This window comes from Toxorhynchites rutilus, chromosome 3, assembly GCF_029784135.1.
Source record: "Toxorhynchites rutilus septentrionalis strain SRP chromosome 3, ASM2978413v1, whole genome shotgun sequence".
Lineage (NCBI taxonomy): Eukaryota > Metazoa > Arthropoda > Insecta > Diptera > Culicidae > Toxorhynchites > Toxorhynchites rutilus.
The window spans coordinates 141,846,322-141,859,510 of NC_073746.1; the positions used below are offsets into that span (position 1 = coordinate 141,846,322).

The 13,189-nt window shown below is 39.4% G+C and overlaps 1 protein-coding gene across 1 annotated transcript; it reads right to left on the reverse strand.

Moving 5' to 3' along the window:
* Nucleotides 1-267: 267 nt before the first annotated feature.
* LOC129778726 (uncharacterized) lies at nucleotides 268-9,742 on the reverse strand. Its single transcript, XM_055785803.1, has 4 exons — nucleotides 9,016-9,742; nucleotides 8,510-8,947; nucleotides 7,376-8,447; nucleotides 268-1,875 (listed from the first exon to the last, which is right to left on the reverse strand). The coding sequence occupies exons 1-4, from the start codon at nucleotides 9,484-9,486 to the stop codon at nucleotides 428-430; spliced, it is 3,429 nt and encodes a 1,142-aa protein (XP_055641778.1). The 5' UTR covers nucleotides 9,487-9,742; the 3' UTR covers nucleotides 268-427.
* Between the last annotated feature and the right edge of the window lie 3,447 nt (nucleotides 9,743-13,189).

Consider the following 13,189-nt stretch of genomic DNA (forward strand, 5'->3'; position numbering starts at 1 on the left):
CTCACACAAATAAATCACAAAAAAGTACACCTCATTCTTTCCTGTCTCCATACTCCGTCTTTGACATACGCGACATACACAATTTACCCTAACAGTTTAGCACCTTCTTATTTAGTAACAACTGTACATCATTTTCCCCGGAACTCTGGATTTAGGGGAGATACTTCATTTGGAAGGGTTTTAGATGCGAAAGCATGAGGTAGGAGATCGATTCGACCTCTATTATTAATTGTTAAATAGTTGAGAACTTCGAAAGTTAGATCTGGGTAGCACGATGCGTATATTTCGTTTTTTTTATTCGAAAAAGAATAAAACACTTTTTTTCTTACTCTAAACTAATTTACATGTGTCCGGTCCAAATGGCCGTAAAACAACACTTATGTTACACAATTGCATCACCTAAACATTTAAACGAACGAACGGTGCGTTACCATCGCGTTACGTCCGCTAGTACGGTTTCTTCCGGCTTCCGGAACTGATCTCTGGCAGACGACGTGAGGTAAATCAAATGACCAGCGGAAGTGGCTATCTTACTGCCAACGTTCGTGTGATTGATATCTTTCGACAGTACCGTAACAACGGGAGGCACCTGGATAGCGCTGGCCTTATTGCCATTCTCCGATTTAATCTTCGTTAAGTCTATCACATCGGTTGCAGCTGCTTGGTCCGTCCTTGTCATCACCTTAGCAGCTGTTTTATCGAACAAATCTTTGCTCATTTGTTCGGTCTGTCTCGTGCCAGTTATCGTTTTGTTCCGGTCATGGGTCTTGAGATGCCTTTTCATGTCTCCTCCACAGCGGAATTTCTTGAAACAGATTGAACATGCATAAGGCTTCTCGCCGGTATGAATCATTCTGTGTGATTGAAGATAAGAGCTGGCTCTAAATGCTTTATTGCATATGTCACAGACGTGATTTTTTTCATTCAAATGTATTTTCCTGTGTAAAACCAATGAGTAGCGGCGAGCAAACTTTTTACCACAGAACTCACATTGATGGGTTTTTTCATTCGAGTGGATTGAAGACTGATGGTACTTCATATCACCCCACTGTCGGAATGCTCTCCCACATTCCTCGCATTTATAAGGCTTCTCTCCAGAGTGTAGCCGTTCGTGCACTTTCAGTGCACTGGAAGTGAAAAAATTCTTCGGACATTGTAAGCATTTGTAAGGTCTTTCATTCTTGTGCTGTAATTCATGATACCGAACGGCAGTTTTCGAGTTGAAAACCTTATCACAGTCTGGCTCGGCGCATGGATATTTTTTGTCTGCTTTCTTCAGCGAAACTTCTCCGTTTTTCTTGGTTGCTACTACGCCTCCAGCTTTTTTCCGGCCTTTTTTCTTGCCGGGTGGCGCCGAAAACATGATCACTTCCTTCGAATTAGTTTGATCTATGTTTTCATTATTGCTACAGTTTTGTGTCGGTATGCCAGTCTGTTCTTGTTCACTTTCCGAATTAGCCTCTGCTCTACTATCGTCAAATTCTTCCTCTTCTTCTTCTTCTTCCTCATCCGAGAAGTAGAATCGATCATCGGAGTTATCTTCGACGTTCCCGTTACACTCCACTGTCGATGGATGATGGTCCTTCAGGAGTCTCGCATCGCTCAGTTCATTCATTTGGGGTGTTGTAAGATTGAAATCAACCAACTCCGTGGAACTTAGACCAAGTATTTGAATGTTCATATCACACTCGTTAATGGTGGATTGCTGTTCGGTGTTCAGAATATACGCCGCCGAAGATGGATTGTGGTTTGGCTGGAGTTGTTGGAGTATTGACTGAGATGACTGATTTGCAGAGATTTGTCTTTCAACCGATTGTTGCTGGAGATTAGTTGATTGTTGCTGCTGTTGATGCTGATTTGACTGATCAAGCATTTCTATAAATGTTAATAGAAAAAATAATTAAAGTCGCTTCGATGTAAGTAAACGATGAATATGTATTTGAAGATGAGGAGGGAAAAACTGAGAGACCAATGTCGCCGGACATATTAACGGAAATTAATAAACCCAGTACGGCCTGCGTCTGAAAATACAGTCTAAAACAGTGGTACCACATTTTTTTTTCAGAGGGGCCACAAACACTGAAAAATTAGTCATGACGACCGCAAAAAAAAAGTAGAGATTGGTGTCCAAGACACGAATGCATTATTAACATAGGACTGGAAAATTATAAATTGAAGAATGAAACTCTTTAGTCCGATGAAGAAATGCTTTAACTGAGGGTGGCGAGGGGTTGGTGTTGGAGAGAAGGTCAGGGGGAAGGTTTCGCGAAGCAGTAAAACGTGATAATAATAAATTTGAGCAGATTTTCAAATTAACTCTCAGAATTAACATGTACATGTTGAATACTTGCTGGCTAGCGCAATATTGAAACAGTAAACCCACTTAATATCCATGGCTCTCAAATACAACTAAAAAAAAAAGAACAGCATCAGAAAATCCGAACCGAATCGGGTGTGTAGTGGGGTGACGGCATCAACAGCAACCGCTGTGGAACAGATTTTCTCCTGCGGTTTACCACCGATGAACGCAGCTCTCACCGATGAAAAATACCTATTTATTAAAATCATTTCGCTTTCAATTACTACCGATATTGTTTCAGAAAACATCGAAATTTTGAAAATAAACGTTTCAGCACATCATACACGGTCGATTTAGCCAAATTCAGCGATTTTAATACCTGACCTCGTCGGATTATTAATGTGGATGTAAAATAATTTTTTTCTTTCGGCTTCCATCCTGCACAACTTTTTCAATACAAAACGGATCAACGTAAAATTTTTTTCGTCGAAAGATACATGGAGGGTATTTCAATAGGGACGCTACAAAAGAAGACCGATAGGGACAGCAAACGATGCCATATTTTTTGTGCTCTCTTGACATTTCTCTTCATTTCATAATGGAATGATATACGATCCAACAACGAGTCAAGATTATTAAAATTTACTACCAAAATTCGGAGTCAATGACCTCAACTTTAAGAGCGCTACGTCCAATTTATAGTAGTGGAAAATTTGAATCCACAGGCACAGTAAAAAATGTTTCCGTGCCAGTGAGACAAAGAAGTGCCCGTAGTGTCGAGAATATTGCTGCCGCTAGCGCATCGATTAAGGAAGACCCAATTAATTCTCTCACACGTCGTTCCCAAGCGTTGGGCATCTCTGTGACATCGTTGTGGCGAATTTTGCGAAAAGATCTTGGCCTTCATCCTTACAAGATCCAATTGACTCAAGAACCGAAGCCGCTTGACCACCAGAAGCTTGACCACAACTAGAAAATGAAAATGAATTTCATCGAAAAATCGTCTTCAGCGATGAGGCTCAGTTCTGGCTGAATGGCTTCGTCAATGAGCAAAATATGCATTATTGGTCAGGCAGCAATCCACACGTGCTCCGTGAGTCACCATTGCATCCCGCAAAAGTTACGGTTTGGTGCGGTTTATGGTCCGGCGGCGTCATTGGGCCGCACGATTTTCCCTGTTTAACAAAAAAAAAAGAGACAAAAAATTATGTAACGTGTTCCTACATTGGAACATAGTTTTTCCGGAGACGAGTTAGTTCGTTTCACTCGAAAAAAAATTCCAAGCCTCTCCCCAACAGACTAATATTCTCACTCTTCCTCTGAGTGGTCCCCCCCCCCTCCCCTTCTGATGTCCTAGAGCCTTGTAAGAATAGATCCAACAAACTGCGAGTTTTTAACCAATAATAAGCAAATTAGATGGTTGTTGATAAGTGTTTCACTCTAGAGTATCGAGTGCATATTCCCTCTCATGACGTAGGAATTGAGGAGGGGAGCGCTGTGTTGTTTAAGTGTTGTAGATGATAACTGAAACGAGTCTGACGGGCGAAAAAATAAAAAAAAAAACTAAGAAGTTGGCAAGTTCAACAGGCTCCCTTCGATGGAAACCTTGGACTGCTGCCAACTCGAAATAGTCTCCCACGAAGAGGAAAGGACGAAATTCATACCGGTCAACTCGTTTCGAGTCTCTTTTGCTGATTACGCCCTTCTTGGTTATGGTGAACAAATTGAGGCTACCGGTGCGACACTTCGTGCCAAAACCTATACTTCCCAAAAATGCAAGTTAGTTGGTCATACGACAGCTTATTGCGCCAACGAGGAGCGCTGAGCCACTTGCGGAGAACAACATGCGGTCGGAACCTGCAGTGCGACTGAGCAAGTGTTCCTATTGCAGGCGTGCTCTCTACATGTGAAACTTACAAGTTTCGGTGGGATAAACAGGAGGGCTCTTTGAAGGAACGCTCGGAACGCGCTTCCGCTGCCTTTTTGAATGGCGCTTCTCCACTGGCTCAACAACAACAACTTTTAATCACAAACAATGGGTCTGATTCTCTTGCGCGAATGGAATGTGACAGCAATGAACTCCTCAAAGTCACATGACCCAAGTCACCGTATCGCCGAAGGCGATTGCCCTGACGTGAGAGGTTCATTTTGGAGCAAAATACCCAATGAATGGCAAATGGTGCAGTGTTCATTGAAATATATGTCCAAGCTTGTGTTTTTTGCAAAGGTTCTATGCATTCAATGTGTTTCATGAATATATTTTTTTTTGATTTTGAAAATCTTCATTCCTTGTTACAAACATGTACAGGAAATAATTTCGTTCATCTTTATAAATGGTTTCCTTTTATTATAATTGCTGAAAAATAATATCACTGGGATAAGAAGATAAAATATATATATATTTTCAAATCTGTTATTGCCGTTTTTGCATAGTCCCTTTGCATTGATATGAGTGTATGTTATTTCAATTGTTTTGATTTCGTATCCGTGTTTTGTTTCCGCATTCGTGTGTTGACTTAGTGTCCGGTGCTGATTCCGTAATAATTACGCTAAAAGGTTGGTGGAAGGTTGACTATTCTTCATAACATTGCAGTGAACATTAATTTTATAGTCGCCTTACATAAAAGCCATCAAGGTAAGATATATTTATTATCGCATTTAAATAAATTTAAAAGCTGAATTTTATCCATAGACAATGAGCCGATAAAAATGATAAACCTGTCAAGGATCTTGAAATTCTACTGTACGAAACTGCACTGTTATTGTCTGGATTCTCACTGGATGAGTCAGGTGGGCACGCATCTCGCATCTATCTTATGGTCCAGCTGGGTCTTAGAATCGATAAGGACGAAGCTATGAGCACAGATGATACTCCAGCCGCAACTACTGGTGAAGATGCTCCTCCACTAGAGGATGACACCGAGGATGCCCCACACATGGAAGAAGTTGATTAAACATATACGATTTTTAACTACTTAAGTAGCTTTTTTTAATTTTTGAAAGTCTGATTAGTGTTTTTGGAGTAAGGAAACGGTATGCTGAATTGAGTTTCTCGTATCAGTTAGGGTCAACTATTGTAAATTTACATTTTAATTTTGTACCGCGTTATAGCGGCTGCAGAAGATGTATATTCTTGTCATTCGTAATACTACGACTACTTGTTAATAATAAATATAAATTATTTAAAAAAGCACAGTTTAACTGGATTGCATTCGAAACTGCCTGTTTTTGTCCGAAAATTTTCACAATGTAGATGATGACTACATCTTTGAATCTGGAGCAGCAATTGCCCGTTTGGAACTACGAATGATTAGAGATCGTTCAAATCCTTTGGAAACGCCTAATCCTATTTTTGGCTACCATCGCTGGTACTAGTCGATAACAAATGAGGATACGACTTCAAAAGTCACAAAATGGCATGTTTTTCCACTGCAATCGCCTACGAGAATTGAGTGAGTGTTCATGAGAGTTCATTCAAGGTAAAAATCTCACCACAGTCGCCTTTGGAAATTGAGTGAGACAATTTTTGCGAGCTGTCACTTCGCATTCGCGCATCAGAATCAGCCCCAATGTCTTCGCTTCGCTGCCAGTTGACAAAATGATCGCGAATATCAAAAACCATAACTGCCTCTTTTTTGTTGTCTATCCCAACATCCAAATCAGATTTTTTGAAGTTTTCTGATATTGTGGATGAAATCTTTACGTTCTTTAATGTCTCATATCCCATCAGAATCTCTGTCACCGCAATGCCCATGTTTGTATAGGAGACGTAAGCGACAAAATGTACAAAATCGACTTTTTCGCCGTTTTGCATTCTACGCAATGTAATTCGTTTGCTCACCATGCAAACAAAAATTTTTTGCTCGAAAACATTTGAGCAATTTTGAAAAAAACCTTTCCAAAAAATCACTGTTTGTCCGCATAACAGACGTAGTTCAATATAGCTTTCATACATCGTTCGAAAATCAACAATTATAAGTATTATGTGCTATAAGCTAAATCTACATTTGAATCACATTCTTTGTAGAGTCCTTAGTGTTTCCTAATAGATGAATATAAGAAACCAATGAAACGCTGCTCATATAATTACTATTTTCTGTACACTGCACTGCGATGAACAAAGAGAAGCAATTGTATTTTTTTATGTTATAGTTACCTAAACTTCTGCATTTGAATTTTCAAGTAGATAATGAAACAATCAGATCAGTAGTAAAATAAAATAATATTGGTTCTTAGCATTATAACTCAAATACTCAGCATTTACTTATACCGTTGGTGTAAGTAACTCCTCCATCTTTATGCGATTGATCGTGATATCGGTAAATCATTTTGCTAAAATTACCAACATTGTAGATTGCCTTTACAAATTGAATTAATTGAAAAAACACGAACCTGCTGTTCTTATCATATCCCAGAGTGTTCAGGAAAAAATACAATTCTAGACTCGCAACGAATCAAGAGCACCTTGTCCCGACATTTCACTAAATTTCTCCCAAACTTTTTTGATTCTATCCGATAACAACTAAAACTACCGGCGGAGACGTTTTGACTGTTATCGAAAAAGATTGTCCGCATAAATAGACGCAAGCGTTTTCCAAATGGAAAAAATATATTAATCCGCAAAATCTCCTAGGCCCTCTTTTTGCCGATAATATTCTTCAACTGGACAGATTATTTCATTGGAAATTTGCATGGTTACGACAAAAAAAACAATAAGACTAAGTTTTTCCAACACTAATGGTGTTGGTGATTACGTCGCCTATGCAAACATGGTCAGTTTAGTAGTAAAGACTTTTTGTTGCAGCATTTGATGCGAACATGTTCCCTGATTGGAATGATTATCTCTTTTTTCGATGTCTAATGCGAAGATCTCTTGTTGAATTTATTCAATTAGTTCCTGTAGCATAATAGGTATAACAAGCGTAATAAATAAAATATGAATTTGTATATTGAATTCGTGTTTTAAAATAAACCAACCGGAATGCATGTTACCCGCACGGAGTAAATCAGAAAAATATGGGCATTTTTGGAAAGACTAACTTTCTAATGTAGAGGCTTACTCAAAACTTATCTCACCTTGCTCGTGAAAATCCGACTTGTTGAGAAATAGCACAAAATTATCGTTCCCGGCGTTGATATGAATTTCCTGTGTATCCAGTTCACCCCCGAAGTCGAGATTTCTCACCATATCCGTCGTCGTATGATGATTGGGTGGTATGTGCTGTTGCGCCTGGAGCCAAGCTTTCTCCTCATCGTTAACCATCGATCGGCCCCTGGAATCGCAAAGCCCGTCGTTTGTGTCGGTATCGACCGCCTCCTGAACTTTTTGTACCACGTTTCGTATGCCCTCCAGCATATCTTCTGTTTCGCTGAACTCCTCTGCGTTATCGGGTTCGGTAAATACCCTCGGTACTGTTTGGGAATCATTCATCACAGCCTTTCGATCTTCCTGCTGATACTCTTTGATCTGATCTGGAGCACTGTTCTGTGCGCTGTATGTGTTTTGTTGGATTTCCTGAATGTTGTTCCCCGTTGGAACGTCTTCCGAAAACTCCTGCGATGTGGATTTATCATTTTTCAGTTTTTTCGTATGCTTCACTCTTGGAAGTTTGGGTTTCCTTTTGGGATCGTTGCTTTTCCCGTCTTCGTTGGGACTCCCCGAAGTCGGCTCATAATGACCCTTCAGGTGAGTGAAAAACATTAGTTGATCTTCAAATGAATCGCTGCACAACTGACATGCGAATGCTTTCGTGTTTGTTTTCACGATTATTTCACTCCGTTGATCATGCTGGGATCGCTTCTCTTGCTCCAGCTGATGATCATTCGATATTACAGAATCACGATGAAATTGGTCAATTTGATTTCCATTTATCGAATCGCCTAACTTTTTCGAAAGACGCTTCTTGTGTGGCAAGTATGTGTTCGTGAAGTGGTTACTGTTTAAGGTGTTCACTGCTTCATGGTCCTCTTCATCTTCAGACCGAGGCTCACAATCGATGAGGTCCTCACGAGTAAGGAAGTTATTTGCAGGTACAATATTCGTAGGGGTCCTTTCGACTGGGGTTTGCGTTTGGACCATTTGATAGGTCAAATAACGTTTTGGAGATTCCACGCGCTTTATGGGCGTGAGTGGAGGAATTTGGATACACTGGAACAGAGAGAGAAAAACGTAATTTGTCTGTAAGCATTTACATTATTTTTACAGCTTACGTTCTGGCTAGTAGCAGTGCTGATGGCAATGTTTGCACTAGAAGACGATGAAGCAACATGGAACAGTTTCGATGGAGAACATTCGCCTTGAAGCATGGAATGAATCGAGGACAGGTGAGACTGGTTCTGATGTTGCAATTGCGGCTGTTGCTGTTGCTGCTGCTGCTGTTGTGTCGTGTTCTGTATTATTTGATGAGATATTGTTTGGGCATGATGATGAGAGTGATGATGATGTGCATTATGATGTGTGGCGAGAACATTTCCTGCATTGGCCATGTTATTAACGGAGTTGTGCGTTGTACTCAGAAGCTGGTCCTGATGATAATGTAAAAAACTGTTGCCAGTTGTAACCACAGGCATATGGTTAACGCCTAACTGGGAATGGGAGGATTGCCCAAGCTTATCATGCTCGCTCAAGTTATTGACGGAGGAAACATCCTGCAATTTTATGGTCACATCCAAATACGTTAAAGCTGATGACAACGGAATAATTAAGCGGTTATTACCTTGGGGTTCGTAACAATAACTGGTGCTTCATGGGATAGCTGTGGCGCAGGCTTATTGACGAACTGTAAAAATAATTTACGATCATTTTCCGGCGACTGCAACGAACTCGCATCGACCAATGACTGGAGATCCTCTGCCGTATATGTTTGAATGCCACCGTGGTGATCAAGTAAATTAGTTTGTGGATGAAACTGATTAGTAGGATTGGCCGAGCCCGGTGCGCCGATATAATCAACTAACAACCCATTTGGTAGGTGACTCGATAATAAATCAGCACCCAGCAGTGAACTTTCGATATATTCCTGCTCACGAGAATTGGTCGCCGGAGGAATCGTGATAAAGTGCAGCGTTCCGTTTTCGACGTTGTGGATTGTTCGCAGCACCCCTTTGGACAAATCTTCCTGCAAGTGGTGACTACTGGGCCCTAATTCTAAATGGTCCATTATGTTTCGATGGTGTGATTCCTCCATGTTTACAATTTCGTACGAATAGACGAGTCTTCAAGGTCGCTCGTGTTGCTTGTGCACAAAATAAAAAATATAACAAATAACTGAAATGTGGGTCAACATCTATAAATCACTATTCGCCCGCCGAAATTGGCCATTTTCAACACACAATTTTTATTTCTCAGAATGAAAACGCGACATCACAACATCAACAAATCCTAATCTATTGACATTACATATTTGCATGCCAAAGAAAACGAAGACTTGACAGAAATTGACAGACTTTTTTTTTGTTATTTACCGATTCACAACATTTTTGACTCTGGAGTAAAATATAAACAAACATCGCTTCAAAAGAGAAAACAAAACCGGTTTAGGGGTTGTACTCTATATGTAGTCCTATAGATACAACCGATTGATCAGTAATTTGATTCACGGACCAGCTTATTTCGTTATTTAGGGTGCTCATACACTATTTGACCGAAGCCAAATATTTGGCTCAGATAAAATCTGATCAACATGTACTCATCAAATTTATTCGACACAAAACACGACAAGCAAATATTTGTCCGGTCTGTTCGTTAAATTTGTTGGTACATGTGCTAGGTTACCTCTAATATTCCAGACGATTTTATATTTATTCAGGCTCATTAGCATTTAAGCTGTAACAGAGCCGGGTTTTAATCGTGTACATCTACGAGGGCAGTCCGATAAGTACTTAGCCCACAAAAAAACAATTTATTTCTAAAATACGTGGATACGCCCGCTTCCACACACGTTCAAAACAAAACTACGAGTCCGAATCAGCTGAAATTTTGACAGTAGCAGTTTGCGAGAATGTACTACACGATAAGCAATCTCTCTGGCGATTCTGACATCATCGGGCGATGAGGCTAAGTACTTATCGGATCGCCCTCGTACATGTTTATGGTTCTATAAATTGTAAATTACCCAGTAGTAACAGCTATTTAGGCGTAAGAGTATTTTTTCTGTTCCATTACATTATGGGAAATTACACAGTAGTAGCCAGTTAGGCGTAAGGGTATACTTTCTGTTCTTCCATTGTTCAGCAGACCTGACAACGGAGAGAATTGATATGATCATTGTTGTGTTATTTATATCACAACAGCACGATGTTTTTTGCAGAGCAGAGCAGTTGTAGGGATGAATCGATCTCCATTCGACAGTGAATCAATCTCCATCGCTGATGATTGTTGCGTGGAAGTAGTTATTCTATAATAACACAACGATGGTCAATTGAGGGCTCTGAGTTTGGACTCACGATCGATCGCTTAGCAAGCGAACGCGCTTCCGTGTGGATACGAAGACTCTCTATTCCATTTTTTTCATGTTCGATATTTGACATTGTTTGTCACTGTTGATTATCGAAGAGTGGCAAACCAAATTTGATATTTGTACAAATTTCAAATCAATCTTTATCTTTCAAAAAGAGTCAAATATTTGACGTCCGAACAAACAGTGCACGGTCATCTTTAGAATTTTACTTATTTTGCTGTAAACTGCAGTCTAAACTAAACTATAATATTACTCTTACCACGTTTATAAAAAAAATATCGAGAACCATATAACCATATCGAGTGGTATAACCGACATGAACGTAAACCATTCTGGTTGGATTAGGGTCGTTTAAAATTCAAAATACGTGTTTTGAACACGAAGTTCTTCACATTCACGGTGATCAAAATACAGCTGATGCTCCTTTATACCTCTCGAGCACTGTCCGTGACTAATTTCATTCGGCGAAAGAAATTCTTGTTAGACAAATAGTTTTAGTTATTGTTCCAGTTACTTGGCCAGAATTAGGTGAAGCTTCACTATGCTATGATGCACAAACTTCGAGCGATTTCGAATGCCTAATGAATGGTAGTTTTGAATTAATACCTATTGAATATCGTTTTGTTGAGCTTTGCAATTCTGGAGGAGTGTTTTTGCGAGAAGCTCGCAATGGGGTTAACGCCTTTTCAATGCTGCTCACGATGGTGATCCAGGCCTGAACAGTGTAGTGCTGTTCGATGGCCGAAACTTGATACAAATGTAGACTTGTCGAGAATGTAATCTGGTGTCGCCTCTGCATATTCCTGTTAATGGCTGTCGAAGGGACAACATTTACACTTTATAGTATATTGTTACAGTCGATACTTGGATATATGTGATGAAGGTATTTAGGAGGTTTGGCTTTAATATTTGTGAAAAAGCGAGACTATATATATCTTTGTTGACGCGTCGATAGTTGAGAGAGAGTCTGTTGAGAGTTGGGATGTTTTTATCAATCAATCATATAGGCTGGACCTTGCACCGTTTCACCACTCTAAAATATTTTCAGCTTATAACGTACACGGGTGAAGTTATGGAATTATCCGAAATATGGTTTATAGATAATAATGGACAACATATGCTTGTTTCAATTTAATTTTCATTAACGAAAAATTTCATTTGAAAGTAGAACTAAAACCGCGGAAATCATTCAATTGATCTAGTTGATTTCATTTGCACTTGGTGCAAGTTTTTATTGAACGCGAACAAAACGCGCATGTCGTAAATTAGAATTACGGATTCATTCGCTGATTAAAGATTTGTTTCTTCGTGGTACAATTGTTGCGTTGATGATAGAAGTACAGTGATTCGTCGTCGTCGAATGATATATCACGGTTAAGGATGCCGAATTTGAATTAGATATGCAGGAAACTTCTCTCTGTGACCATAGACGACATAACTCCTGCGTTCTGCACGAATAAAATAATGAAGAAGAACAGATGGACGGTGAATAAATTGTCATTTTCGATTGTATTAATAACTACTACTACGAACTCGCGACAGAACATATAGGAAATCACATTTTCACCCTTCAATGTTCAAGTTTTTCTCGCCATAATGAAATTTCTCGAGCGAAGACGAATTCAGCTGAATTACATTACAGCTCAAATGTTACGATCCGTTCTCGATTCACTAACAAACATTTATAGCGATTGATTTTAATGTACGATTATTGAGAAAAAAATCTGACCTTGTAGCTGTTTCCAGCAAATCTGGACCAGCGCATTGTATATTTCTCGCTGGATTATGAAACACTAATTTATTTATTCATTTTCGTCAAACAAATGTAGACTACTAACTTACATTAATTTTACAACATTTTCTTATGTTAAATATTCTATTATGTTTTTTATTGATTGTTGTGTCAATTAAATCGCAGTGCTGATTGTACGAGGGCACGTGATTTTATATGAGCGTTTTAAGTGTCTATTTTGGCTACAAAAATTGAAAAAAAAAGGTAGGAAATTGTGTCTAGGACACGACCGCTAATGAGCCGCAAATGATTGAGAAAAAATACGTAAAATATATTCTCTCACGCATCCAAATGAGAAGTATTCCAAAGAATACGTTTTACGTATGGTAGCCAAATTTCAGCTGAATTGTCCTCGTAGTTACAGAGATAAAAACGACTTTTGAAGCTAACTTACGCGCACCAGCGCCCTAATAAACAAAATTTGTAGTCCCAATACAGTAATTTACATTTAATGCGACATGCCGAGGCACTACTCAGAGTCGCATTGGAGCCGAATTTGACCTGCAATTGGACATTAGCAGTGAGAGTGGTACAGTGTCGGCGCCTGGTGGCGACTTTCAATGGCGACTTTGGGCCTCGAACAAGATCTTTACAAAAATGTCCAATCAGAGGTAAAAATGTCCAATTAAACGTGTCGCA

Excerpts from the sequence above, each read along its gene's own strand:
- LOC129778726 (XM_055785803.1), bottom strand. The coding sequence starts at position 9,486 with ATGGAGGAATCACACCATCGAAACATAATGGACCATTTAGAATTAGGG. Across the intron at positions 8,948-9,015 it reads TTATTGTTACGAACCCCAAG|GATGTTTCCTCCGTCAATAA; the intron begins GTAATAACCGCT and ends ATAAAATTGCAG. Across the intron at positions 8,448-8,509 it reads GCACTGCTACTAGCCAGAAC|TGTATCCAAATTCCTCCACT; the intron begins GTAAGCTGTAAA and ends TCTCTGTTCCAG.